The 25,658-nt window shown below is 53.6% G+C and overlaps 7 protein-coding genes across 7 annotated transcripts; 4 read left to right on the top strand and 3 right to left on the bottom strand.

Annotated features, from left to right (window-relative positions):
* Positions 1-216: 216 nt before the first annotated feature.
* Positions 217-3,577, bottom strand: F5Z01DRAFT_746111 (uncharacterized protein; the record flags this gene model as incomplete). Its single annotated transcript, XM_046266945.1, has 11 exons — positions 217-1,015; positions 1,049-1,085; positions 1,125-1,326; positions 1,348-1,464; positions 1,492-1,509; positions 1,543-1,647; positions 1,750-2,129; positions 2,160-2,184; positions 2,263-2,287; positions 2,338-2,476; positions 2,638-3,577. 11 exons carry the CDS (start codon positions 3,575-3,577, stop codon positions 217-219), a joined length of 2,787 nt encoding a protein of 928 aa, XP_046113370.1.
* A 2,492-nt stretch (positions 3,578-6,069) lies between these two features.
* F5Z01DRAFT_631708 (uncharacterized protein) lies at positions 6,070-7,408 on the top strand (the record flags this gene model as incomplete). Its single annotated transcript, XM_046261809.1, has 4 exons — positions 6,070-6,309; positions 6,364-6,585; positions 6,649-7,228; positions 7,287-7,408. 4 exons carry the CDS (start codon positions 6,070-6,072, stop codon positions 7,406-7,408), a joined length of 1,164 nt encoding a protein of 387 aa, XP_046113369.1.
* A 917-nt stretch (positions 7,409-8,325) lies between these two features.
* Positions 8,326-9,871, top strand: F5Z01DRAFT_496236 (Dbl homology domain-containing protein). The gene has a single exon (XM_046260247.1). It carries the CDS (start codon positions 8,621-8,623, stop codon positions 9,731-9,733), a length of 1,113 nt encoding a protein of 370 aa, XP_046113368.1. The 5' UTR covers positions 8,326-8,620; the 3' UTR covers positions 9,734-9,871.
* Positions 9,872-11,726: 1,855 nt separating this feature from the next.
* Positions 11,727-12,757, bottom strand: F5Z01DRAFT_496230 (uncharacterized protein). Its single transcript, XM_046260246.1, has 2 exons — positions 12,697-12,757; positions 11,727-12,627 (listed from the first exon to the last, which is right to left on the bottom strand). The coding sequence occupies exon 2, from the start codon at positions 12,617-12,619 to the stop codon at positions 11,930-11,932; it is 690 nt and encodes a 229-aa protein (XP_046113367.1). The 5' UTR covers positions 12,620-12,627; positions 12,697-12,757; the 3' UTR covers positions 11,727-11,929.
* A 4,014-nt stretch (positions 12,758-16,771) lies between these two features.
* Positions 16,772-17,997, bottom strand: F5Z01DRAFT_669185 (uncharacterized protein). The gene has a single exon (XM_046264407.1). It carries the CDS (start codon positions 17,929-17,931, stop codon positions 17,251-17,253), a length of 681 nt encoding a protein of 226 aa, XP_046113366.1. The 5' UTR covers positions 17,932-17,997; the 3' UTR covers positions 16,772-17,250.
* A 3,023-nt stretch (positions 17,998-21,020) lies between these two features.
* Positions 21,021-22,549, top strand: F5Z01DRAFT_669182 (uncharacterized protein). Its single transcript, XM_046264406.1, has one exon. The coding sequence runs from the start codon at positions 21,273-21,275 to the stop codon at positions 22,245-22,247; it is 975 nt and encodes a 324-aa protein (XP_046113365.1). The 5' UTR covers positions 21,021-21,272; the 3' UTR covers positions 22,248-22,549.
* Positions 22,550-23,730: 1,181 nt separating this feature from the next.
* F5Z01DRAFT_641184 (uncharacterized protein) lies at positions 23,731-25,037 on the top strand (the record flags this gene model as incomplete). Its single annotated transcript, XM_046262564.1, has 3 exons — positions 23,731-23,775; positions 23,896-24,568; positions 24,604-25,037. The coding sequence occupies 3 exons, from the start codon at positions 23,731-23,733 to the stop codon at positions 25,035-25,037; spliced, it is 1,152 nt and encodes a 383-aa protein (XP_046113364.1).
* Positions 25,038-25,658: the final 621 nt, after the last annotated feature.

Genomic DNA, 25,658 nt, shown 5'->3' with positions numbered 1-25,658 from the left:
TACATGCTTCACTTACCCCTCTAAGATTCACGTGATTCTAATACATAGTATAACCAACCACGGCTAAGCCTTGCACTCTCGTCAAGACCAGTGGTGCCTCATTGTCAAAAGCTTCGGAACCAATAAATACTACAGTACGCGGTGGCCTAGACTATAACGGAAGCTATAAGCTATTTACTAAGAGGATAGACAAAGTCAATCTCAGTAAATCCGTAATCAAATTTGGAGCTGGCTAACCCAGTCGTCTAAAGTAGAAACAGAAGCCTTCGTATGTGAGTGATTCAAGCCCAGCTTACGTTGACTTAGGCGAACGCATTCGCGCATTAATTGAGTAGCTTCCAATACCATTCCTATACGCTGCCAAGTGTGGGCGAGATTGTTCATGCTTGTCAGCGTGGAGGGATGGTCCGCCCCAAGCTTCGTCTTGCTCGTCTCCATCACCTGCACCTCAAGCGTCTCTGCCTCCTCCCACCGGCCCTGGTCCCTATATGTCGACGCCAGATTGGCCATGCTCGTCAGCGTGTCGGGATGGTCCGCCCCAAGCTTCGTCTTGCGAGTCTCTATCACCTGCACAAAAAGCGTCTCTGCCTCCTCCCATCGGCCCTGGTTCCTGTATGTCGACGCCAGATTGGCCATGCTTGTCAGCGTGTCGGGATGGTCCGCCCCAAGCTTCGTCTTGCGAGTCTCCATCACCTGCACCCCAAGCGTCTCTGCCTCCTCCCACCGGCCCTGGTTCCAAAATGTTGACGCCAGATTGGCCATGCTCGTCAGCGTGTCGGGATGGTCCGCCCCAAGCTTCGTCTTGCTCGTCTCCATCACCTGCACAAAAAGCGTCTCTGCCTCCTCCCACCGGCCCTGGCTCCAAAATGTTGACGCTAGGTTGGCCATGCTTGTCAGCGTGTCGGGATGGTCCGCCCCAAGCTTCGTCTTGCGAGTCTCCATCACCTGCACCTCAAGCGCCTCTGCCTCCTCCCACCGGCCCTGGTTCCTATATGTCGCCGCCAGGTTGCCCATGCTTTTCAGTGTATCCGGGTGCTCTTCGCCTTACGCTTGGGCCAGTATTCTTACGGCTTGGCTCAAGTAGGCTTCGGCATTTCCCCAGCTACCTTAATGCATGAAAAGACCGCTTATATTATGGAGAAGCGATGCTCGGTGAAGATTCGCGGCCTCCACCTCCTTTCCATGCGCTGCTAATACAGCATAAGCATGTGGTAAGTACTGCAAGCAGATATCTCGGGTTTCAAATCTTCCCCATAGAAAGGCATTCGACACTACCTTTAAAGCTGCTACCGCAAAGTTGTCCGTTGCTCCCTTAGTAGCGAGCCACTTGCGAGTGACGAGCTAGACTAGACGATGCATATCCACGGTGTCATTCTTTCTATTTAAGACAAAGGAGAATGCAATGAGAGTACCCAGTGCCTTCGTCACAGCCTCCAAGCCACTCTGGCCTTGTTGGTTATCTAGCTGCGTAGATGCCTAGTAATCCTTCACGAAACTTTTGGGTATACTCTAACGATCCAAAAGGCTGATCATTGAAAGCACAGAGCTTGCCAACGGATGCTGCTTTTCGATTTGCTCAAATGAGATGATCCAAGTCGCTGTTACTGCATGTGACGTCTCGGAATCTCTTCCGAAGCCTTCAAATAGCTCGCTCAAACGGTTGACCAGGACTTCGCTGCTTTCATCTAGTAATTATAAGTAATCCTCGATAGATGTGCCGTTCTCCTGCATAAAGGCCGTTGCTTGCACGAGTGCAAGAGGTAAGTGTTCGAGTCGGGATGCGAGTCGCTCCGTGGTCCCCACTGTAATATCATCATCCTCCATAGTAGATCGGATGAGCCGCATAGCCTCCGCATCCGTCATTTTCGCTACCTCGATCCGGTGCTTCGCAGGCGCTAGCCGGACGGCGGTCTGCTTATTCCGGCTCGTAATTAGGATCGAGCCGTGCCGGCACGAGGGCACGAAGCGACCTAGTTTCCCTCTGCCGATAGCGGGACCTGACATGTGGATGAGTTCGTCCTTTTGTGATAGGGCAAAGAGCTCGGTATCGTCCGCATTATCGATCACCATAAGCCAACGACCCCGATCCGTCTGCTCAAGCCAGGATTTCACCAAGGATAGTGTCTCCGCTTAGGGATCGTCGTACCCGGGAATCTTACATTCTTGGGCAATAGACGTATAACTCTATAAAAATCGCTCTAGACTGCTTGCATGGGCCCAGAACACGGATGTCCTAGGACATGTTTCCTAGAGCCAGTGCACGTAGGATAGTGCAATCTGTGTTTTTCTTCCTTTTTATCAGTTCCCCGGCTTATCTTTCGAAGTTCGATCGCTTACCTAATACCTCCCAAGCCATAGAGAGCCACTCTCGATCCTAGCTTATCCGCATGCGTACCGAGGCCGAGCTGTGACATAAGGGTCTCTAGATAAGAGACTCTCGGCACAAAATTTTCGTTCTTTGGGTACGGAACAACAACTAATAGCCTATTAGAAAGACACGTAGCTCGAAATACCGCGACATACACCATGGACCCTTGGGTATCTGTGTTGTACCTACCGCCCTTTAGCTCGTAGACCTAGTAAAACTCGGTCACATACTTTCAATCGGCACCCACTCCTAGAGAAAGCCCTTCATACACGCCGCCGCGGCTGCCGCAGCATACCGCTGCCACACCTTGTTCTTATGACTGTCGGCATAGTCGCATGCCCCTTTAATTACCACGCACGGGAAGCTATCCCATGCGCCCGCACCCTCCATCTCGAATACGACTACGTCTTCTTCCTTTGCGATCCTATCGCGGTCCCTTCCCGACTTCATCACGGTGCTCCCAGATGCGATCAATCCAAAGTGAATGCTAGGGGCCGGCTCGTCAAGTTCTGGCAGGAGCCGCTTGCGTGGCACGGGAATACCAGAGCAGCCAAGGTCATCACATATCTTATGTTCATCCATGTGCTTAAAGTCGGGCTCAAATAGCCTGTCAAGTGCCTTGCCGGGGTAAGTAGCGCCTAGCTGCGGTGTTGCTCGAATGTCGCTTAGGTAGCTGGATGTGCGCTTCGCAAGCTGAGCTCGACCCCGAATGCCACGGAATTTCGCGAGTATGGATCGAATTTCGGATAGGGGTCTTCCTAAGCTTTCCAGCAGGGTATTCTTCCGCATAAAATGCCCATCTATATGCCGTCCGAAGTCGTACTGCACCACGCCGTCACTGATGACGATATCGCCTAGCACTCTCTCATCGCTACCATCACCGGGGACGATGCCACAGATTCCAACGACGAGTCCCAGTCTAATATTAGGGTAACTCGTCTTGCAAGCGCTCGCAACGGACGCGGCATTCGCTACGCCTATGCCCGGCATGTGCGCCAGTACGACATTGTGGCGGCCGATAACACCTGTAGAGTATAAATTAGGATCGCCGGGTGTTTTATTAAATGATAGGCCGCCGTCGTCCCAGTGCTGGTCGAAGACAGCTTCGACTGCGTCAGCTTCTAAGGGTAGGGCGCAGAGAACGGCGACGTGAAAGTCATTGCGCGAGGCAGAGCGGGGCGATCGGTTGCTCGTCGCGCGAGAGGCCATGATGGTTTGTCCTTTCACTAAGGGGGCTGCACACAAGTACGAGGAGATAATCGGCTCCAACAAGTCATTGAGTATCGTCTTGTTGTACTCCGTACTCATGGAAGAAACAAATGGTTAGCCAGGAGCTAAAAGCAGGACAAAGCGGGGTTTTCTCTTCCGTGTGATGAACGAAACACGCAAAGTGCACAACCAACATCAAGCGCGACAGCAACCAATCAGTGCCTCGTCACGCATCGCCTGGCTGCAGCTTGTAGCGCTTCATACTATGACTGCGCCGTTAGGACACGATTGGCAAATACAGTAGGTATAGAAGCATATAGCACGCCGACTTGTCGACGCTAGCGTATCGGACATGCGTTCATAAGAGGGAGTGAGTGTTGTCGCAAACCTTGTAAGTCAGCCTATCACATTGGATGCGAAGGGCCTAAACTATCGCTTATATAGAGAACATCGAGAAACGGAGTTAGAGAGTGGGTGAAAGGCATATTGAGGGGTCGATCCCGCAGAGTCACGTGATAGGACTCCTTACGCAGCTAGCCCTGATGAGTCACGTTCGAACGCGGTTCCCCTAGACTTCCACGTATTTATCCGTTGCCAAGAACGGTTATATTTGTACCTATAACAACATCATTCCAGCCATAGCATGGCAGCTATTTCCTAAGGCGCACAAGGAGATCCGGGCTCTGCTTCTACAAATCAGACGAGTCGAGCAATTGCTCAGAAAGTACAGTGCAGCGAGCGCGCCGTCCGAAGAGTACGTTCTACCATTCGCCGTTTTAGCCGCACACGTCCACCCCCGAATAGAACCGGCCGGCCGTCTCGTCTCCTACCATACATGATTAATACGCTATGCGGCAAGCTGACACAGGATCCATGCATGTATCGCGATCTGTTCATTTACGTCTACCTAGTTGATGTCGGACCCCGGGAAACGCCCGGGTATGGCCTCTTCGCCGCGAGCATTGATTGAACATACGAGTTATGGTCTCTTCAGCCTCGTGGGTGTTAGTTAATCGCTTCTGCGCCACGATATCTGTAATCTCAGACTCGAGTTCATCGCCCCAAAATATGCTGGGGCAGGATGTAATATTCTGGACCGCATTCCCACTAAGCTTGTGGAGCCTCGTCTTCTTCTGGCAGAGTGTCCATTTCAGGGTGTAGGGTGGGCAAGGTGTCTTGCTAGGCTCATCAATAACAGGACCGGGAGAAGAAACCCCAAATTCACAGTCCTCGGAGTAAAGCCACTGGCTGGGACTGTATGCTTCGACTATATTGACGAGAAAAACTCATCGAGCAGAGATTACTCGTGAACAACTTTGGACAGGGGGCAGAGAGGGAAAGCATTGGTTTTGTTAGGCAGAATCCCTTCTTTCCACGCTCTTCCAAAGGGCCCACTAAGCGCGCGACCTAGACAGGAGAGATCATGGCGGACATCAAGGCTAGCGGTGAGGTCCCGATAGATAGGAACAGTAAGAATAGGTCAGAGAGAAACTATTGCCGGAGCAGCAGAAGGCTCATTATATATGGGTGATAGGATCAAGCAACTAAATGGAGCATAGAGCAATGTCCCACGTTGGGCATCAGATGTATGTTTCAGAGGGGTGGGACCAGACGCTACGGGGGTGAATATAGCAAGCGAATACAGGGGGGGAGCTCAGCAAATGTCGCGCTACCTCGCTCTGGTGTTGTCTATCCCTGGGCGCACTGTAAGGCTCCACCGCGTCCAGAAATAGCCGTTGTTATAATTCATTGTACCACAGGAAAGCGGACACTCGTTTTGGACCTCCCTGTAGTTTCGCGGGTAAGGCATTAAGATATATGCAGCAGGGGGTGGGACCAGGAGCGACAGGGGTGAATCTAGTAAGAGAGCACGCGGGGACGGCTTTACAATTGTCGCGCTACTTCGCGCTCGTGTGGCATATCCCTAGGCGCACTATAGGTCTCTACTGCGTCCCGAAATAATAGCCTTTGTTTTATTTCCCTACATCACAGGAAAGCGGACACTCGTTTTGGACGTCACTCAAGAATCTGACTGAACTACCTTGTCTCAATGGCAGGTCGCTCCAGGCCGCTTGCAGGCGGACGTCAGAGCTCTAGGCTCAAGTCCTACGTGATCGCGAAGCCTTCTCTGGCCAGACTGGAAGTCTCAGCCTCGAAGCCCAATCTAGATGGAACTCAATCGGCAATTTTGAACATTAGCTCGCGTATTCGAGAAGAGAAAGTTTGTTAGACTGCTCCCTTGGTCTCTCTATCACAGATGATCTTCCTGGGGACCCTACTCACATTCCACCATCGTCAAAAAAGGTATGGCCCCACTCTCCGTCTTCCACAAACGACTGCGCAGCTTTCTTTTCCCGCCCCTGATTACATTACCTCAGATCTCTGCCCCCACGTGTGTCATCATTCTGCGGACAAACCCAGCGCTAATCACAACGTTCCCGAGTGCTTCTTCCTTCTTCCACAAACCTTTCGTATGCTATGGCGGTATCAACATGAAAGCCAGTGCATATTGCCAAAGCCGGGGAAGAACTCTACGCGTCATTTTTCTAGCTATTCTGCTCTTTGTTCTTGGTTATTCCTCCAACAGGCTCCAACTGCAATGGCAGAGGTATGGTGTACCTAAGAGCAGCAACACACGCACACTATCGAGCAAACCGGAAGGTGTCACAGTCAGCGGTCTAGTTTTCTATGGCCGAAAGGATAGAGCCATATGTATGTACTGCTACCTGCAGGTGAGTGCGGCTCCTTAATGACGGTACCTTCTGCGTATGCTTAAGCCCAGACAGCGAAATATGGCCGACCAGGGCGGGTGGCTCGACGAGGTGCTCTGGATTGTTAATACAGATCGTGAAGACGATCTTCAGTACCTTGAAGATATCATAGCCAGCAATCCAACAAGACATAAGAAATTAAGGATTCCGGGCGAAAAGTTGAATACGTATACCTACTACAAAGCCTGGCAGCACCTAGAGCGCGGCAAGTATTATGTCAAAATCGACGACGATATTGTAAGGGGTACCCTCGCTTTTCTAACGAAAAAATCATTCAGGCGTTGTGTTTACGATCTATAGGTATGGTTCGACGACGATGCGATCCCTCAACTAGTCACACGGAAAATCAACTATCCAAATGACTTTGTCGTATCTGCTAATATTATCAATAATCCTCCGCTTGGGTTTCTGCACTATCATTCGGGTGCCCTACATCCATATCTGCCCGAGACGGTGCAGCCTGATTATGTTCCAGAATCGTGGAAACCCTCCCAGCACGGTTTCTGGCAGGGAGCTGACAACCTCATCTGGGACCTCAAGCTGGATCCACCGTACGCTGGTCATAGATGGTTGCGGCTCAAAGAGCAAGATATTGTGCGGACTCCGGTATCCAAACTTAGTTATGAGGTCTGGGGTGATAGCTATGCTAGCTGGGCTATCGCTGCGCAGATGCATCTTTCCCTGCTCGAAAATATCGAGGCCAACACGTTACATCTTTACAAGTTCGAAAACCCCTGGATCATGCACGGAGAGCGGATCAGAATCAATTTCATGTGTATCTACGCCGACGATATTCTAGATACGGTTGTCGAGGACTGGCCTCGCAACCGCGGGGATGAAGATATGATAGTGCTCGATCTACCAGAACGGCTACGCCGCCGTGAGTTTTCCCATCCCGTACACGTTGATATGTTCCTGACTATTTTTCAATGATACAGCAGTAGTGGTTGAAGGAAATGCGCTTGCCGCGCATCTCCAATACGTAGACCAGCCTGGTGTAGCGGGAACTGATGTGTTGTTGCGGTACCGACTTCTGGCCAGAGATCAAGGCTGTCTATAATCGAAATCTTCTCCTCGCTAGCTTTTTTAGGCGCTTTGGCTGAAAGGCAGAGTAATCATACAAGCCAATATGCGACTTGCATGATGTGTTGCACAGGATATACATGACCCAAGTATGACCCACAACTTTTTTTTATGACACCACGATCATTCAACAACCCATTGATCAACGCATAGGCCGCCATGCAAGCGATTAGGCGACTCTCCAGTCCAAAAGCTGTTTCTACCATAGTCGTTGGTACAAAGTTATTGACTTTTAATCCGTGGTACTATAGTGCGCTAATATGTTTCATCTCCCTTATATCAGTCAGAAGTAAATCTCGATAGCAAGCTAGTTAGTGATTTCGCATAGTAGTGAAATATAACAGCTTGCCGTCTGAAGCAGGCTCAAGGTGGTCGACGCATGCTGTTGGTCATTGCTGAGGGGTAACGAGGCTGAGATAGGTTGGCCGCATGCCTTCCACGTTGTATCGCAGGTGCGGGCGCCAAAAAGCGTAGAACATCCCGTGTCAAATTCGGATGACGTAGCAATTATACAAAGAAGTCAGGCTATTCAGTTCGCCCTCGTCGAGGAAGCGTATTGCGACACATTGTGTAGATTTAACCGTGACGCGCATGCATGCCGAGGAAGCATTACTACGAATGCCCCAAGGATGTATGACTCATACGGTGAGCGGCAGAACCATTAGCCCAAGGTAACTTGATGTTTAGGTCGTGTACGCTGACCCAGCTGCGTCTACGAACACTCGAAACGCTCAGTGTATTCGTGGATTTAGTCAGTAGCTAGCCTAGCACGTCCTATGCCTCTAGAGGGGTCCGGAAGTGGACGCTAAATATGTAATCAATCAATCAATCAATCAATCAATCACTGTTTGAAAGCTGCAGAACACACACTGTATGGAGACTATTTGAACTTTCGTGTCGTTCTATTCGATAGGAAGCTGTACATGCTCAAGATTGTATCTCGAAACGGCGCCGTGAAAGTCTTGGGGCCAGCATTGCGCGTGTTGACCTGTGACCTGGGATCCGTCTTCATCGCTACAGAAGTAAAACTTGTCCAAATATGCCCTTTCCCGGCCCTCGACGGCCAAAAATGGATGGGTGAAAATGCATTTGATTGTTCGCATGGCTTCCATGAGAAAAGGGATGGAACGGTCGACAGGAGCGCTCTGGGGTCTGTTCGATCTACGCACACGAACCCTCCTCTTTCGTCATGGAGCCGCTTACACCTGATCGCCCCAGTCAGTCGACCAGCGAGATACCCTGGACCAGCTTCGGTTCCGGTCCAGAGAACCTGGCTCCGCGACCACTGCAGCTCCCAAACCGCAGCCCCGCAACCGGTCCAGTAATCAGGCCATCGGATATGTACATACCGTTCCGCGACCCGCCGCCAACGCCAGGGCTCAGCCCCATTCGGCCGCCGAGGGAGCGCGGGGTTATTCAACACTGCCTTCATCGCCAGAACCAATCTGCTCCGTACTCGAGAGGCTCGGGGCCGGCACCATGCCCTGTGTCCCTGCGAGATGCCGGCGCACGGTGGGCCAGTTCATTGCAAGTTGTCCAGCCTGCAGTGACCAGCGAGCGTACCCAAGGCCCTCGCTCGCCTGAATCCATGGCAGCCGTTGTGGCAAAGGGAGACAACCTCAACAGTCCTGACTACCTTCGCATGAGGGCTATTGGGGAGCTCTTGGCGACGGAAAGAATATACCTGGCGGACATGCGTGATCTGGAGAAGATGATGGAGTCCGCAAAACGCTACCTGAATCAAGAAACAGTCAGGCAGATATTCCGCAACGTGGGGGAGATTGTCGTGTTCCACACATCCTTCCTCCAATCGCTTGAGAAGGCAACCGCTCCCTTGCACCACCAGATGAGTGCAAGCTGTAGCGAGCCAAGGAGCCTGCGCATCGAAAATTTCCAAGTTGTGATTGGTCCTGTTTTTGATTCTCACCTTATACGTGGGAGCCTCATAAGGATCTACGAGCGATTCCTTAACGGCAGCCATGGTGCCACTAGGTTACTCGCCCTACTACAGCTGGGTTCATGGAGTCTGGATTCTCTACTCATAAAACCTCTGCAGCGTTTGATCAAATACCACGACCTTATCGGCGCCATTCACGAGCAAACGGCCAGGTACACCGATCCTTGCCACCTCGATCTACCAGCGCTAGACAGGGCGCAGAGAATGCTAAAGGAGACGATCACGCGGATCAACGAGACAATTCCTTGCGTCGACAAGGAATGTGCAGGAACGAGTCCACCTCTGACGGCGAAGGCCAAGGTCATCCGCGCCTTTCAGCCCACGTGGCGGCGACATTCAAGGTAGGACTCATGTAGTTAAGGAATGAAGCCGGCTAAGCCTACCTAATCCTGCGAATCTACCCCCAGCTCACGAATTATCTGCGATGCGTGGCCGCGTGAAGGGCTTTCTGGAGCTCGGTCGGATGGCGTGCTGAACAGGGTGTCGTTGGTGCTGCCATGACTGCGTTGGACACTGTGGCGCGGGCCGCACACTTCGGCGCTCGGAGGGGAAGCCGAACAAGAAATATCTAGCCTCCCACGTGTCGTGCATTCTATTTGACCACTTTGGCCTTTATCAAGTCAGCGATGCCTCCCAAAAACAAGCTTTCTATCCTCTGCGACCACACTCAGAGATGCCTCGCCCCCTGTGATCGTGCTTGAATAGCAGCAACAGGGCCACGAGACCCGTCCGTAGAACCCGGCAGATGCCGGTGGGGAATGAGCACGAACTGTATTACGGATCTCGTATGCTCGGCTCGGCTCCGACACTTTGATCTTCCATGATTGATCACAGGCTGGCATAGCCAAACCCGAAGTCAAGGACAAGTGCAAATCTTTGGATGCTGGCTTGGACGCCACCGTCATTCACTTGGAGCGTAAGAACGCATATTAGTTCGTAGCCACGGTTATCTACAGCGGCCAAAACCCAGCGTGATAAATAGAGTGAGTAGATCAAAGCGTAGACACCGGTATGGTCCATGTTCATACGGACTAGCAGCCTTGCTCACGGGCGAAACTTTGCTCAACGTGAGGAACATGATCATGGTTGGCACGGAGGGCGAGGTATACATCTCAGAAACTGGTGCCGTCGCAAAGATGTAATGTCCGTCAGAAAACTAGGCCGCTACATCGAAGCACAAAGGCGCATTAACCCGGACAGAGCGTAGTGCGGCTGCTGCGAATACAAAAGCTGGTCTAAAAAGGTTCGCTCGAGAAGGCTAGACCTCTCACTCGACACAGTCATGAGCATGTACAACTTCCTGTCCATGACATTGCATCTATTTTCGAGGCTGGAATCACACCTGTCTCGGGCTTAGAGAACCAAGGAGTCCAGCTGGACATCAAGACGACAACTGGTTTGGTGACCTTGAGCATCTGGATGAAACAACCGACAAGTACAAGTATGACAGGTTGCCGTAGATCAAGCTCAGACTGAATCAGATGCCGATAGGAACCACAGCACGCACGCAGACTCGATCCGCAGGCTCCGCAAGGGCGCCAGCCCTGTGGCCTTGAGTTTGTTGATAGGCAATGGAGTAATGCAATTTAAATGTGTAGGAATCAAGTGTAAAGGGGGAAGGGTTGATTGATAAAAGTGAAGGAGCGTAAGGCTCCTTACAAGGAACTACGGCAAGGTGACGTGACCCGACTAGCCGTCATCCATGTAAACAGAGAGTGCAAAACGCGAAGAATTTCCAGGGGCAGCCTTACTCCTCCACACAGTACGGCGGCCGCTAGTCGAATTCCAGCAACAGCATTTGGGGGGAACACGCCACATTTAAGTGTGTCACTTGTAGGGTAATACCACAACACACCGATGTCGCATGTGCACAGGTAGCCGCCGTACGATGCCAGGCCTGGATCATCTCGCATAGCAGCCTCCGCGATAGTCTTTGACGCCTCCGCCCGCGCAGGTCGTGCCCTAAGAGCAGATCTAGCGTGCGCTTTAGCCTCTCTCCCTTTAGCCTGTGCGGCTCCCTCCACCGGTAGGTTTCCCATCGGCCGTCTTGGCCGTCGGACGCTAGGCACGTTCCGCAAGGCTCGCACACGACTGCTCGATGTTCGGCGTTGTATGTCCGTTTTTCAAGAGCCATGTTGAATGAAGAGGAAGATTCTAAGCTGTCCTTCTTACTCTGAACTTTCACCCTAATCCTGTCACGACTGGTATGCAAATACATACTGAGATTCGATTTAGGCGATGGTGTCCTATTCTATACTTATACTTATATATACCCATCTCCCATCTCTTTCTCTCTCCCCCTTCTCCTCTTCCTCCACCTCCATGTGGTGGTCGCCGCCCCCACATTCTCGTTTTTCTTTTTCCTAGTACCTTTCTGGGTTTAGCTTCAACGCCACTCCCAATCACCGTCGATTTTTACACGTCAACCATTTGGAAGGCAACTGCATAAACCGTCCATTAACCACTGTCATGCCATTTTCACCACAGATTCCGCCCGCCAAGGTATCCCGACCGCCTCGCAGAGGTATCCTTTTGGACGGATTAAGGGCGGGAGACTCGTAGAGCTGTAGGGCGTGGGTGTTCTAGCTTTGCGATCCAATCCTCCCAATCCTCCCACGCACGATTCGAATCGCAGTCAGGCTTGTCAAGAAGGTTTGGGTGGTCGCAAAATATGCTAGACAGGCTGCCAAATTGTGTTGCAGATTCAGGCCTGGGATCGATCATCTCAACAGTACCCCCGCCCTCGCCGTTCACACAATGGCGACCTCCTGGAATTGCTGCTTCTGCTGATTTGGTGTCGGGGTGCTCATTGTTTAGTTTGAGAAGTTTGAGGCAGGTGTCGTTTGTGTGGACGGCAGCCCAGTCATCGAATTTAGAGTCGTCGTCGACAGCCAATCGCTGAAAAGCAATTGCAATTCCTGCAGCAAGAAGAATAGAGAAGACAGGTGTGCTATCTTTAGCGCCCATGAGTATAGACTCTTTTACAAGGCCGATGAGTTTTCCTAGGAGACTTTCGTTTGTCTCCTCAGCATGGGACTGATTGAATGCTTCCAGATTAACTCCAGTTGTATCGAGAAACCGCTTTTTCTCAGGCGGATTTAGCAGACAATTCGGCGCTCGAATATCACGAATAATCTGTGAAATGGCGTGTGGCGTTAGGATAAATGGTCGAGTGGAATGGACTCCGTATGGAGCTTCATGGGAGCACTCCATATGTCCAGGGCCGTTCATCGTTAGAGCTGCTTTGAACTTAGTCGGAAGTGCTTTTTATTTGTTCGATAGTAGGGAGTTATTAGCGAAGGACGTACGGGATGAAGTTCTAATAAAGGTGAGGCCTTGGCTGGAGGGAACCCGAGTTTCTAAGCAAAGATGGACCAGGAAAGACGCTGAAACCCCCAGAGCTCTGACCAGGTGCCCAAGCAGGCAAGCACAGCCCGTCTACTTATCCACCCACACACACGCCCACATACACGCCTCGCATACTATATGAAACACGGCTAGGTCTGCAACATGACTTGGGCTTGCATCTCCATCAAGGCAGCCGCAGTCCATTGCATGAGCATGCGTGGCGGTGCGATGTCCGACGTACGGCTCGGAGCAATAATCATACCTCCGTGAGAGGTAGATGAAGATGTTATCCTGGCCGTGAACACCACATTATGGTGAGCCCGAAGAATTCCGTCGGGGGTTGCCGTATCAACGGCAACAGTATGGTACTGGATCGCTTCCAGACTAATCCTGTCGTATCCAGTTATTTCAGGGTCGAGCTTCCCACGAGCTAGTGCCAGCTCGATAACGTAGCGTACTTCGATGCCCTGGGCCTGAGCCACGAGCACCTTGCTGTGACAAACGGTGGATGATCGCAGCTTGTAGCTGGGGCTCTACAACTCGGTGAGCAATGTGACCACTGACATCCGGTAGCGTTGGGTGGAGGCAGATGCGCAGCGACTACTAGTGACGGTTCAGGGGCTGATTGGCTTCCGCGCATTGTACTATTCTGGGGCAAAGGAGCTAGTCACACCGAGACAAGGCCACGGCGTCTATGCGGAGCGTCGGCGGTAAGTAAACTCGAGTTTAGTGTGGATTGTATGACGCGGCAACAGCAAGTATGACAAGGCGGACCGGCAGAGCCTGGTTGACATTGAGCGTTCCGGCACTTCTGCGGCGAACCTAGCTGGGCTCCCCTGCCTTCACTGGTGCGCGTCTGTGCACTTGATCGTGAAGGTTGTAGTCACCTTGGTTGCGGCTGCGGGTCGGAGCCTACACAAACTGGGACGCTAGGCAGAAGGGGCATGTCAACTGTTGCTTTCCCCGAGGGGCGTCTGCGGCTGGAGGTCGCCCGGTGGCCTCAGAGCAAGGGCTGGCGGGATCAGCACTACGACCCCTGCTGCGATGGTGTGGATGCTAGGATCGCACACCGTCCAATTCAGGAGATTGAACGATAGTGGAACGGTACAGTAGCAGCGAGAAGGCAGAGTCAATCTCCGCCTTCTACTCGAGCGGTCCTTGCCCCGGAGTGCTAGCTAGATGACTTGGAGGCTTCCGCGCCAGGGTCGGGACGCTGACTGCTCTTGATGCTTGACGCCCGCGTGAGCAGTATGAGTCACAAAATGGAGAAGTTTTGGTCGTGATCCCCTGATAGATGGCCTGGGAACTCACACCCACCGGCAGTTACGAACGTGGTGTGGCCATACAGTGCTAAGATACGCCAGGCGGAAGTCTTCGGTATTGCATCCCACTTACCTCATGCACACAGATTGCATGAGACGCACGTTCGCCTACACGGCCATTCCACAGCGCAGCCTCAGCGCCACGCACAAGTCGCGTCTTCACAAGCCGTGCGGGTGCGGCCAGTGTCGTTTCCACGGCGGTCCTCGTTCTCCACATCCCGACAGTCCACCACGAATGGAATTGTTCGCATGCGCATGGCCTGTTGACATTGGTCGATGGGACTCCTAGATAATGCTGGCGCTTGACGCCTATGGGGGCCTGCGGAGAGCTGGGTATGGCATGGGTCATGTACTAGTAAGGTCGGAGGATGAAGCTCAGGGGTCATTGTCAACCGTGTGGCTGCTGTTACGTTGGAGCACGAGACTCTCCACCAAAGTTTCCGCTTTGGGTATCTCAGCGCAGAGCCCTATGATCCGTGCGAAGTGCGGGTCATAGGTGCCGATGAACATTCAGCTCGATCTTGGGCGGAGGCCAGCCATGTCGCCCGGGGAGCTTAACGCCGAAGATGGGTCAACCCAAGTTCACGTTGGCTTGCCGCTAGTCATGATCTTGCATGCCTTGTGACAGCACAACCTGCCGCTGGGCCGCAGCCCGAGTCGACTCATGATGTGATGCGCGTGGTAGCAGAGCTGGGCAAGGCGGCGTGATGGAACCTGCTCGCCCGTGAGGCTGCGCGCGGCGGACCAGGAGCGCGCGTATTTAGGCGTGGCACCATCGGCTAGTCTCAATGCCACTAGCGTGGTACCCGGCCGCCCTTCGCACACCCCCGAGACAGGCACCTCACCTTTCTGCGCAGCCTCACGCATTGCCATAGCGAACACGCCTAATTTCCGCAGCCGCAAATACCGTTGCCCCGTACAGTTTGTACTTGCAGTCTCCTGTGTATTGAATGGATACGGATTGGCAAGTACTACCGCTTAATATTGTGACTTCCCTAATTAGACCTATAGTATCGGTCTGGCTTGTATCCACAGATATGCGCAGGAGAGCGGCTCGGTGGCAACCCAGTTATTGTTGATACGTTCAGGAACCGCCCATGTCTATCTACAAATGGACTCGCTCAAGTACAAACAGCCGCCGGTATGCAGCCTTGGGTAGTCCCTATCCACCATTGCACAGGAACAGAGCTTGGATGAGGATTAAACGTCGTGTTTCCGCTTCGGTCAGAGGGCAGCTGAAGGTCCGCGGCAAGGCCGTACAAGCCTCCTGAAAAGGGCTTGCCCGCCCTTAATTCGCCGTTGCGGCGTACGTCGTTGTTCCCACGGCCAAAGCCACGCCTACTTTTTGTGCAAGTCTCGCCAGAAGTGATCTGACAGTGCCCCTCTGGCCCGTCCCGGCGGCCAATTTGGATGGCTCGTTTTGGCTGTTTCCCCAGCCAGCTTGGTATAATGCATCCATCCATGGCCCTGCTGTCGAGCTTGCACATCCGATTGGGCGACCACAACCAGCGACGGCGGAACTGCCACAGAACGGCACGGGGAAGAAGGCTGCATTGCCCCGTATCTAGTAGATTGCTCAGCCGCCTGCGGAAACACATGCGAAGGAGCCTTTGATTGGGTCAAGGTGCTCTGGAGCTTCACAGTGTTCCTCGGCAGACATTGGTACTATTTTGGGAAAAGACTTGGTAAAAGAGAGTTTTGGGCGGGAATGTGATAGGGGCGGCGATAGTCAAATATAACAGGATGCACGTTGGCGGTCGTGGATGCATGCATGCTCACAATGGGATCACGTATGGCTGCCCTTGCTTAGCCCCTACAACAAACAAGGCGTTGGTGGGTGACCCAGCAACCAACTACGGTACTAGTTGGCTGCGATGGTGCCCCACCCATACGGTGAGATATTAGATCACAAAGTGCCAACGGTATCAATAACCAATTGCGCAACCACCACAGCACACATACACACCTTCGTCCCTGCAGCCTCACCTACATGGCACCCCTGCCGCAGAATTTAATTCTATAGTACATGAATAAATTTGTCGTGATCTAGCGATCTAGAACCCGCCGTGCACCCACCTTGGCCATCGGCTACAGTATGTGTAGTCCGTTTATGCATGCAGCTAGGGTAATTCTTTCGGCAACGATCTGTTCTCCTTCCGGCGCACAGAACACTTCCGTCTCCCTCCACGATCGGCGATTGTGGGTGCTCTCCAGGAACGCCCAAGACATGCTGGCCGCCACGAAATGACAGGTTCGCAGGATCGTCCCGCCCACACACATTCATCTCGCGACTGGGGGTTGTGCAAGCCGTGTCACTGTGCGGGCAGCGTGCGAGTTGCCACAACAGGATGGAACCGGGACGGATCTGCATGGCATCACCGTCAACATCGGCCTTCTGCAGACATTGATTTGGCTTGCTTGCTGCACTATCTGGGTGGGCAGTCCGGACTCACCAAGCCGCAAGAGAGGTATCCCAGCAATAGACTGAGCTCTGCGATACATGACGTGATACCTTTAGATGGATCTAGACCGTTTGATGTGAGGCGAACGCCCGCATGAGCTCTTCCGTACACCCAACCTTTCCCCTATCACCCCTGGCAGCTCGCTGACGCGAGTCGCCTTGACACTGTCATCTGCACCTCGTGCTGTGCCTCATGCAATGGCGCATGATGGACCTACCAACATTGCGCCACACACGCATGGCGAGGGCGCAGATTGTCGGGCGGCACTCGAGCTCTCATGCGCAACTCTTTCCCCGTTCCTTTTGACGATCCGAGCCAGCGCGTGCGTCGTGGCAACTGGCTCAGTGTGCTCACTCAGCTTGGACGCATGGGACCACTGGGCATGACTGGGCAGCCATGCCTAGCCAATGGGGAAGGCTTGCTACTTTTCATAAGATCTCGACCACACTGGAGGTGCCAGCAGCTTCAGTTGCACACTCGGAGCCCAGGGCCACGTAACCCTTGCAGCCACCCTGCAGCTTTCCTGAGCACGTCGGGGTAGCCGAGAACTTCGCGCCAGGATACCAAACACCACGGAAGCTGAAGGAACATGGAGTATGCCTTGCGGTTGGGGTCGGGCGCGATGACAGTCAGAGCGATGGAGTGCGCCCGATCCAGGGCAGGGCAGACGGAGCGTGTTGGCATGCTAACACAACGAGGTGGCGGACTCCCTCCTACTCAAAAGTGCTTCTCAGATGCCTCCGTTCGAATGATTGAAAGCGTGCCAGTAGAGAAGCGACGATCGTGGATATACACCAGGACGACGGCTTAACCCGGGCGACGCGTTCCCCTCTCTCTGACGACGGACGAGCAGTGCAATCCTGGTGAATCGACCAAGTGTAAGGAATTTCACAACCCCTGGACCCGGCAAGCCCACAGGCCAGATGGCCCGTTTTCTTTGTGTTGCTTGTGGAGGAACGTAGTCGCACGAGTTCTCCGAATTTGTCACGGAGGCGGCCGGAACGTTATTCGACTGCCTACGCGCGTCGACGTGGGCGTGCCTCCGTTGCAAGCCGCCAGTATGATGATGGTGTGTGGTGTGTCTATGCGTGCAAGCCGAAGTTGAAAGGCCGCCTCGGGATGGTAGGCGCGCCCCTGCAATCAAGTACTGCCTTGCGGCCAGCCGTGGGGCACTGTGCGCCCCAGAAGTGCGCAGACGGGTGCGGGCCCCACATCCATGCACACACCCCATCGGTATGCCGCAATTCCCGGTGCTGGGGCCACCTGCGGCCTGGTGTTGGTATCCATACGCACGAGTCACGACAAACCTCAACTCCCCTTGGATGGAACAGACCATGCCACTTTCATTGGATCCCGCCGACACTCGGCCCAGCAACCACATCACCGGGCCTTGGGCAGAGAGATTGCGCATCTACCCGTGCGCCCGGTTCCCTTGGCCGAGGGGAATGCTGCACTGTCGAAGGCAGGGGCTGCTGGCTGGGATGGAGCCAGCGGACAGGTCCCATCCGATCTCGTAGTCCGACACGGCCTGATTCGAAGCGAGTCTTGGAGCAAGCACGCATCCTGCACTATCAAGCGTATCACGAGCAGCGGGCGAAGATCTGTTCGTGGCCAGCCGTACTGGACCTATTCTGCGAGCCATATGGCGGAGCCATCCATCATCTTCGGCAGCGTCCACGTCGTAGCGCCTCCCCTCTGGCATGCATCCCCTATGTGTTGCGCTCGCTTATACGATCCAGGGCGCCGAGGTTTGAATATCTTGACCTAGCTACGGACCGCGTGGATCCCCGCAGGGTGGGCTGTGGGTCACGAACACAGTAGCATTTGCTAGCTTTACCGGATGCAGCATCCTACCGCATCTTGATTGGGCCGTCCACGCCCTTCCCGCTGGTTCCACCCACATCCTCGCCATGTCAGACGAAGCTGCCCTTGATATACGCATCGTCATAGTGTGTCGGACGCGGTCCCGGGCGCTGCTCGTCTCGGCGTCGCTCGCCGGCAGCTTATCGTGCGCAGTGAGTGCCGTTTGTATCCAAAAGCGATTTTCCCACGAGCCCGCGCCATCGCCATCTTTTTTGCTCGATCAACACGGTCCGGTCCTCGGTCTTTTTATGCAAATTGCCTCCAGGCTAAGACCTGACACTAATGAAATCTTGCATCATGTAGACGGCATTCTCTATGCACTGAACGAGCACAGCCAGCAGCGCCTGCAGAGGTATGATTGACCATTTCCACTAGATAATACTTATCATCATATATTACATATCATACGGGTCACATCGCGATATAAGGTGATTGTACGTAGTATAGACAAGCCTAGCTGAACTCGGCCCCGAAACAAATCGCATGGAAGTGCCCCAGTGCAGAGTCGCTGGGGGACGGCGTACGGGGCACGCCTCGAGGAGGGACGCCTATGCCACAGCGTCTAGAACAGCGGGAACCAAACTTAACAGCCAAGTCAGGATCAGCTGCGCGTCGAGCGACTGGGCCAGGAACAAGACGTATTCAGCCATGCAATTTCCGAAGCAGTGAAGAAGTGTCATACCAGCCTCACTGTAACGGCGTAAGCCGTTGCACCATGGGCAAAGAATCAGGCATGGATCGAATGACGAGCGATCAATACTGGCGTAGTAGCTGCTTATAGGAGATTACAGGGGACCGAACCGTAACACTCACCAGCCGGCAAGTCCGAGTCGAGACGCGCCGCAGCGCAGGGATCGCAGCACTGGCCACGAGAACTTGAATCGCGGCTGACGAGGGCGTCCTGCCACTGCCAGACCCTGAATGATGATACACCCTCCCCACCCCCGTTCAGCTCAATGACCCTGGTAGACTGACCCCAGAGCGATCGGCAGCCACAGACACCGTGACCCCGGTCAATTCAACCAAAAGCGCACGGACGCACATGAGGGAAACCAGGCAACCACAGCCGGGATCGCCGCGGAAGTGCTTCATCCTCTGTTCATTGCCTTGTATCCGACCGCTGAGTCGACGCACGCGCCACCTATGCCTAGCTCTAATTGGTCTTGGAGAAAACAGACACGAGGCAGACCACACAATGCGGACGATATACGATCCGCAGAGTGTTCTGCCATCGAGGAGCGTACTGTACATATCGACAATGATACTCGTCTGGTTGACGGACCGAATTAGTGACTACCTATGGAGAGAGGATGGGAACTGCACCCCCCAGATCACATGCGTCCCATGACGATGGTGAACTCGAAAAGTATGGACTGCGTTGCAGGACATGTGCGAGCCAGCGGAGAGCCTTGACAACGTCGTAATCCCCCTTTTTCACGCCCCACCTATCGAATCAACCTTAAATAGGCGACACCAGCAGCCAGCACGGCCGCTAAACTTTTGCTACGCCATCTGTATCTGCTCGCTGACATTTTTCCTGACTGTGATCCTACATCGCGTCGACGTCAGTCCTCATCTGCCCTGGCAACTGTCCAAAGAAACTCTCAGCAGTACTCACCAAAATTCCCGGTCCCTTGCACCTTCATACAGCGTACACAGCAAGCGCACAACTCGACTGTCGAAAGTTTTCCGCTTTGATATTGGCCTTCCCCTGTCGAGCAAATCACATTGTGCGACACATAAGTCAGTGTTCGCATCGCTAAGCCACATCTTGACGGCCACAACGACGTGGCCTTGTCACCGAGATTCCGACGCATCAGCTCCCGGCTTGCCACGCAAGGCGGAATAGAGCCTGTCATGGCCACTGTGGGGACGAGTTTCGACGGCATGCTGCCCGACGGTGAGCGGGACGAGTATCAACTTGCACTCGAGCGCTGGCTCAAGTCTCGCGCGACCAAGCACAGCCGCGTGACGACGGAGTTGCGCGCGCAATTGAGCGAGCTGAGAGTCAAGCTGAATGCGATCGATAAAGACTACAGGTGCCTCAGAGCCCAGACCGAAGATGAGTTGAACGACGTGTCGCAGCGTTTGACGGCCGAGTACAGTAGCTGGAACGATGTCTATGACCTGAAAACGCAGCACATGGAATGGAAGCATCAGATGAGTCTCATGACCAATGATTGTCGAGAGAAGCGAGGCGGCCCCCCTTGGCCTGAGGATGCAGCCATCGAGCTGCCACCGCCGCTGTCAGCGGTCTCAGCAGTGGCACCACCACACGCACAGAAACCGACGTCCCCCAGCCTGCAATTGCGAGAGCTGGCCAGAGAAGCACTCGCTCAGTCCGCGCGTGTTCCATCACCTGCAGAGCCGCCTCCTCTCATAGTGCCTACTTATCCTCCACGAAGTGAACACCCGGGCATTATTGGCCGTCGACGCCACCGTACGTTCCCACGAAGTCATCTTTCATCCCAGCCGCAGCGTCAACATCAAGATTCACGGCGCCCTCACAGCTCGACTAGCTGGCCGAGAGTGGAAGATCCACCAGGTCGGGGTGTTCGTGACTCTGAGATTCGGCAGAGGGAAGAGGGCGAGCACGCGCGGAGGATTGCTCGTGACCGAAAATTTCGTGAATGGATTCGCCGGGAGAAACATAAGAGGGCGCAGAAGATTCACCTCGAGAGAGATATCCCAGGTCACGGACCATTGCCACTGCCTCCCAGCCAGGCGCATTGGCTCCCACCGTCAAGTGCCAGTCCTCACGGGTGGCCCGACACTGTACAAGCGGAGCGCGATGGCCTGAACCGCTTTGCCTCTCACAACGGTGATCATCCAGCTATTGGAACGCCGGATGGATCTCCGCATCCTCTTTCCAGAGCTGGCCACGAGCCTATGGTCCTCCAGCTTCCGGAGCAGCACCGTCAGCATGCGACGCCTCAGCATCGTCAGCTGTTGCCGGCGGCCCAAGCTCCCCTGTCCATGAGGCACTCTCTCCCATCTACAGGGGACTTCAGACCTGCCAACGGTGGGTTTACCCCAGCAAACCGGCCCGTGACCAGCAGACCACAGTCTCCATTAGCTGTGATGCCCGTCATGTCGGCACCCAACTCGCCCACCGCCCCGGAAAATCCAAGCGAACCTTTGGTGGAGATCAACCAAGAAAATCTTGTATTACGACACGATGGGACTGTCTACACCTCGCCCGCGTGCATGGTAGGCGTGCCGAGGGACAAGATACACCCTGGCGACCAGTACTGGGAACACCATTGGACGGATGTGCGACCGGAGGTCGTGAAGGAGAAGGAATGCTGGGAACAAAAGCACCAGAAAGCTCTTAAACGCTGGGCAGAGAAAAAAGGGAGTGAATCCTACTATTACACGACTAAGAAGTGGGTGCGCCGAGGCGATAAGATCATCGAGTTCCTCGATGACCCGAAACAGATCAGCCCTTACCAGCTACTCGCCAAGAAATTCATGAACGCGTCCGGGGGCTGCATCACGTCTTACAAAACCCTTTCTTGCCTGTGCGAAACCCTGTCCGAGCTCGCCAATTACGACCTAGACATTGAGCCCCTGGACTGGATGCGCCACCGACTATACGAGATTCATCTCCAGGCTCCGGGCGGTTCCTTCGATCTTTGCAAGATCCTGAACGACTTCTACCACGATCCCAAGCTGACTGATCTGCGGTTCAAGCATGGACACAAGAAGCGAGGAGCGACGTTCTGGTCCAAACCGGGTAGGTCACTCAGACGTGTCGCCAGCGCGCAATTACGCAAGCGCCAGGCCGCTCCAGCAGCACTTGAAGGTCCCCACGAAGACGATAAAGGCTCCTTTACTCAATCCCGTTTCGTCGTTTCTGCTTAGAATCCGCGCACAGGACATGGAAGGCTGGGGGCGCCTCGAAGTCAGGGACATTGGAGCTTCACGAAGTCGAAGTGCAGCAAGCTTCAAGCCCGCAGGCTATGAACGGCACACACGAAGTATCGCGAGACATTGCATGGAAAGTGTAGCAGCACATGCATTTGACAAGCTGAAGCCCGCGGCGCCCTGCAAGAGAAGCTTTTGCTCATTTTCGTCATTGCCCGTCCCCCTCGGAGTTCAGGTACCGCGAAGGCAACATTTTTGCTATTTTCATCTGCTCGTTATCGTCCAGCGACCTACCCCAAGGGGCAGCAATGCTTTCTTGTCCCCTGCCGTATTGCATTTTATCTGCGATAGGCTGCCAAGAGACCCGAGTTTCCGCTGTGTCTACTTTACTCCTCTCTCCTTCTGTTTTCTCATTATCAATGCCTGAAGATTGCCATGAGAGGAAGACGTTGGGCGTTTCGAAGAGAAGCGGGAGACGCATTGTATAACGTCGCCCTGCCTGTACGGATCGTTGTAACCAGTAGCTTCCACATCATCAATCGATAACCAAGTCATTGACAATTGTGTATACCCAGATTCGCACATTGAACGCCAGTGCGCCATGCTTCATTCGCGAAGGGATCGCGCACTGGCCATGGCTCTTAGCGTTCTTGCCCAAGTCAGCCAGGCCGCCCATCGTCCGATTTATGGCATGGGAGACAGCATAACCAAGATAACCAATATGGGTTCTGGACGGGCCCCTCGTCTTTCAAGGCCGCGGTGTCCGGCGCTAACGCCGCGCTGCTCCCTGCCTAAGTATTGCTCACAGCCCGGCCGAGGATCTGACGCTTCCGCAGTCCGGACGTTGGCTCGTCCGTCTTTTGTCTGCCCCGCCTCGCGACCATGGTGGCCTTCTGTGCATGCTCTGTCCTTGATCGGAAGAAGCAGCGAGTCCTTTCTTGCAGGTTCGGATATACTGCGCATTGGGTTCTGGGAGGCGAAGGTGACTTGTTCATGGAAGCTGCTCAGAATTCCATCAATGACGAGTCCAACACCGCAGTGCTTGATGTGTATTGGCTGCAGCAAAGTTATCCTGCCCAGACGGCTGTTGTGCCGAGGCATTCTCTCAGTCTTTTGTGCCTCGCCTTAGAAAGCTATAGGGTCAGGATTGCTTTGCTGTCGTTGTCGTTCGGGTTTCGAGATTGATTCTGAATACACCCTCTGCAGAGACGCATGTGGACCGTAATGTTCGAGGATAAGAATGAACAAAGCTTATTGAGGACGCGGGTCTCGTCAGGCATGAGGAAACAGCAAGTCAAAAAGCCGCAGGCCCTTCGCTCGAGCTCGCCGGCAACTTCCACAGAGCTATTTTAGCCCATGACTAGACGCGCACTAGCCTGACCGGCCGTGTGAGTCGCTTTGTGAGGCTGCTCGGGGGTGAGGTTCGGCAGAGCCTTGGACTTGGGATCTCAGACCGGTGAGCTGCCTTGTCCGTCTGCATATGTGTGATGGGACATTACTACCAACTGCTCAAAATGACAGCTCGGTACTTCGTCTTGTGTTCCTACATCCTTTCAGACATCTCCCCGCTCCTACTTCTGACTGCCCATCCGTTCTCCCCTTTTAACATGTTTTTAACATGAGTATGAACCGCACCAAGCTTTAGATCGACGCACAACGGGCTTTGCGGTCTCGTGCAATCGATCGCTCGAAGAGGGCAGTTTTCGCGTCGAAGGACGCATTGCACTATCGCTATGAGGGCCAGAAATTCTCCGATGTAAACTTCCTAACATTGATCGATCTTTTTGTTGCGCTTTCGGGTCCGCAGCTCTCGATAGTAGCCAAGATCCCCGAAGTTATTCAACCACGCAGCAGCCCCAGGGCTATTTTCGAGGATGGCTGGCTGCGTCTGTATCGAGATGGCTGGAACGCAGACCCTGTCTTGGCTGCCCTGGTTTTGATTGGTTTGCCGACCCAACTCATATTTGATTACACCATTATTCCAACGAAAGTAGAAGCAGCTCACTGGGTATTGAAGTCGGCGCTCGACGCACTAGAACTACCGCCCTTGGAAGTCATCAAGGCATGCGGCGAACATGTCACTTGGGTGAAGGAAGCCTTGTGCAAGCCTCATTCAGCCGCGACCCAGCCCTCCCCCACGACTCGATCTTCGCATAACACCCACAGAGACCAACGCTGCCCGGAGAAGAGACCATTGAGCGGAATGGACAGCCAAGGTGATGTCGAGAATCCAGAAACGCCAACCCCGGTTCAAAAAAGACACCATGCCTCGGTCACGTGTGGTGGGTTCGTCGACGGTCATGCTCGCAGGAATATGGGTACATTGATAAGCCTCTTTCCACTATCAGTGCAGTCATACAGGCAAATCCATCAGACTCTGGGACAGGCTGTGGCATCACCAGCACCTCACAATCGTTACCCAGCAGCATCTTTGCTTCAAACCTAGATACGCTGTTCACATCCAGAACTTTGGAACCCAATATCAACCCGGCAGTGCTCCAGCCAATCGAGATTGAAGCTAGTGATCGGATAACGGACATACTGCCTCCGCACGAACCAGGCCAAGAAGGGGACATTCCCTTAGCGAACCAGGCCAATGCTAATGAAAAGCAACCGCCGCGGCCGACTCATGGCGACTCGGAGATAAAAACGAAATCGATTGTTGCGCCCTCTGGGACCACAAGCATAACATCCTTGGTGACGTGGACAGAAGTCCCTGGTGCTAGTGGCGCTTCCTCCATACTTGATGTATCACGGACTTTTGAATCCTCGTCTCCCGAGCTCTGAATAAATATCAAATCGGTCGCTTTTGCTATCTTCAACAGCCTCTCAATGCTGCCTTGCAACCGCATCGCGCCGACATTCTACAAAGCATCATTAGCATTTGGTCGAGCACGGAGTAAGACGCTTACTCTGTCACCTGGTATTCCTATTGCGGCGGTCACGGGATGGCACTTGAGGCCAAGCTGCCAGTCTACGCAAACGTTCGAGCCTGAAACTATTTAGAATCGCGCCTTCGCTAAATACTCTCCAAGTTTTTCTAAAACCCGTATGTCAATAGGTATACTATGTACCTTCAAGTGTTGCGACATGTTAATAGATTATATCGTCACGACGAATGTGTGGGTAACGACGAGGCATTTGACGATGCCGCGGGGTTCAACATAGGTTGCAGGTTTCCGTCGTCATTGGCTTGCTCACGATAGGAGCATGAATCCGCAGGGTAGGTATATTAGTACGGTTTGGCAGCGAACTCAAAAGACATTGCAAGGCTCCCCTCTAACTCACCTTAGGAAATATTGAGCCCGAGCGTCGAAGCCGACTATCCGGAGTTTTCTGAATATCGTTCCACTTAACACTGACCCAGATGTCATCACAAGAAGCCGTCAAAAGTGAGGTGGTGATCAA

This window comes from Emericellopsis atlantica (assembly GCF_019669845.1).
Source record: "Emericellopsis atlantica unplaced genomic scaffold F5Z01scaffold_68, whole genome shotgun sequence".
NCBI lineage: Eukaryota > Fungi > Ascomycota > Sordariomycetes > Hypocreales > Bionectriaceae > Emericellopsis > Emericellopsis atlantica.
This window is presented reverse-complemented; position numbering and strand designations above follow the sequence as displayed.

Excerpts from the sequence above, each read along its gene's own strand:
- F5Z01DRAFT_496236 (XM_046260247.1), top strand. The coding sequence starts at position 8,621 with ATGGAGCCGCTTACACCTGATCGCCCCAGTCAGTCGACCAGCGAGATA.
- F5Z01DRAFT_496230 (XM_046260246.1), bottom strand. The coding sequence starts at position 12,619 with ATGAACGGCCCTGGACATATGGAGTGCTCCCATGAAGCTCCATACGGA.
- F5Z01DRAFT_669185 (XM_046264407.1), bottom strand. The coding sequence starts at position 17,931 with ATGCGCAATCTCTCTGCCCAAGGCCCGGTGATGTGGTTGCTGGGCCGA.
- F5Z01DRAFT_669182 (XM_046264406.1), top strand. The coding sequence starts at position 21,273 with ATGGTCCTCCAGCTTCCGGAGCAGCACCGTCAGCATGCGACGCCTCAG.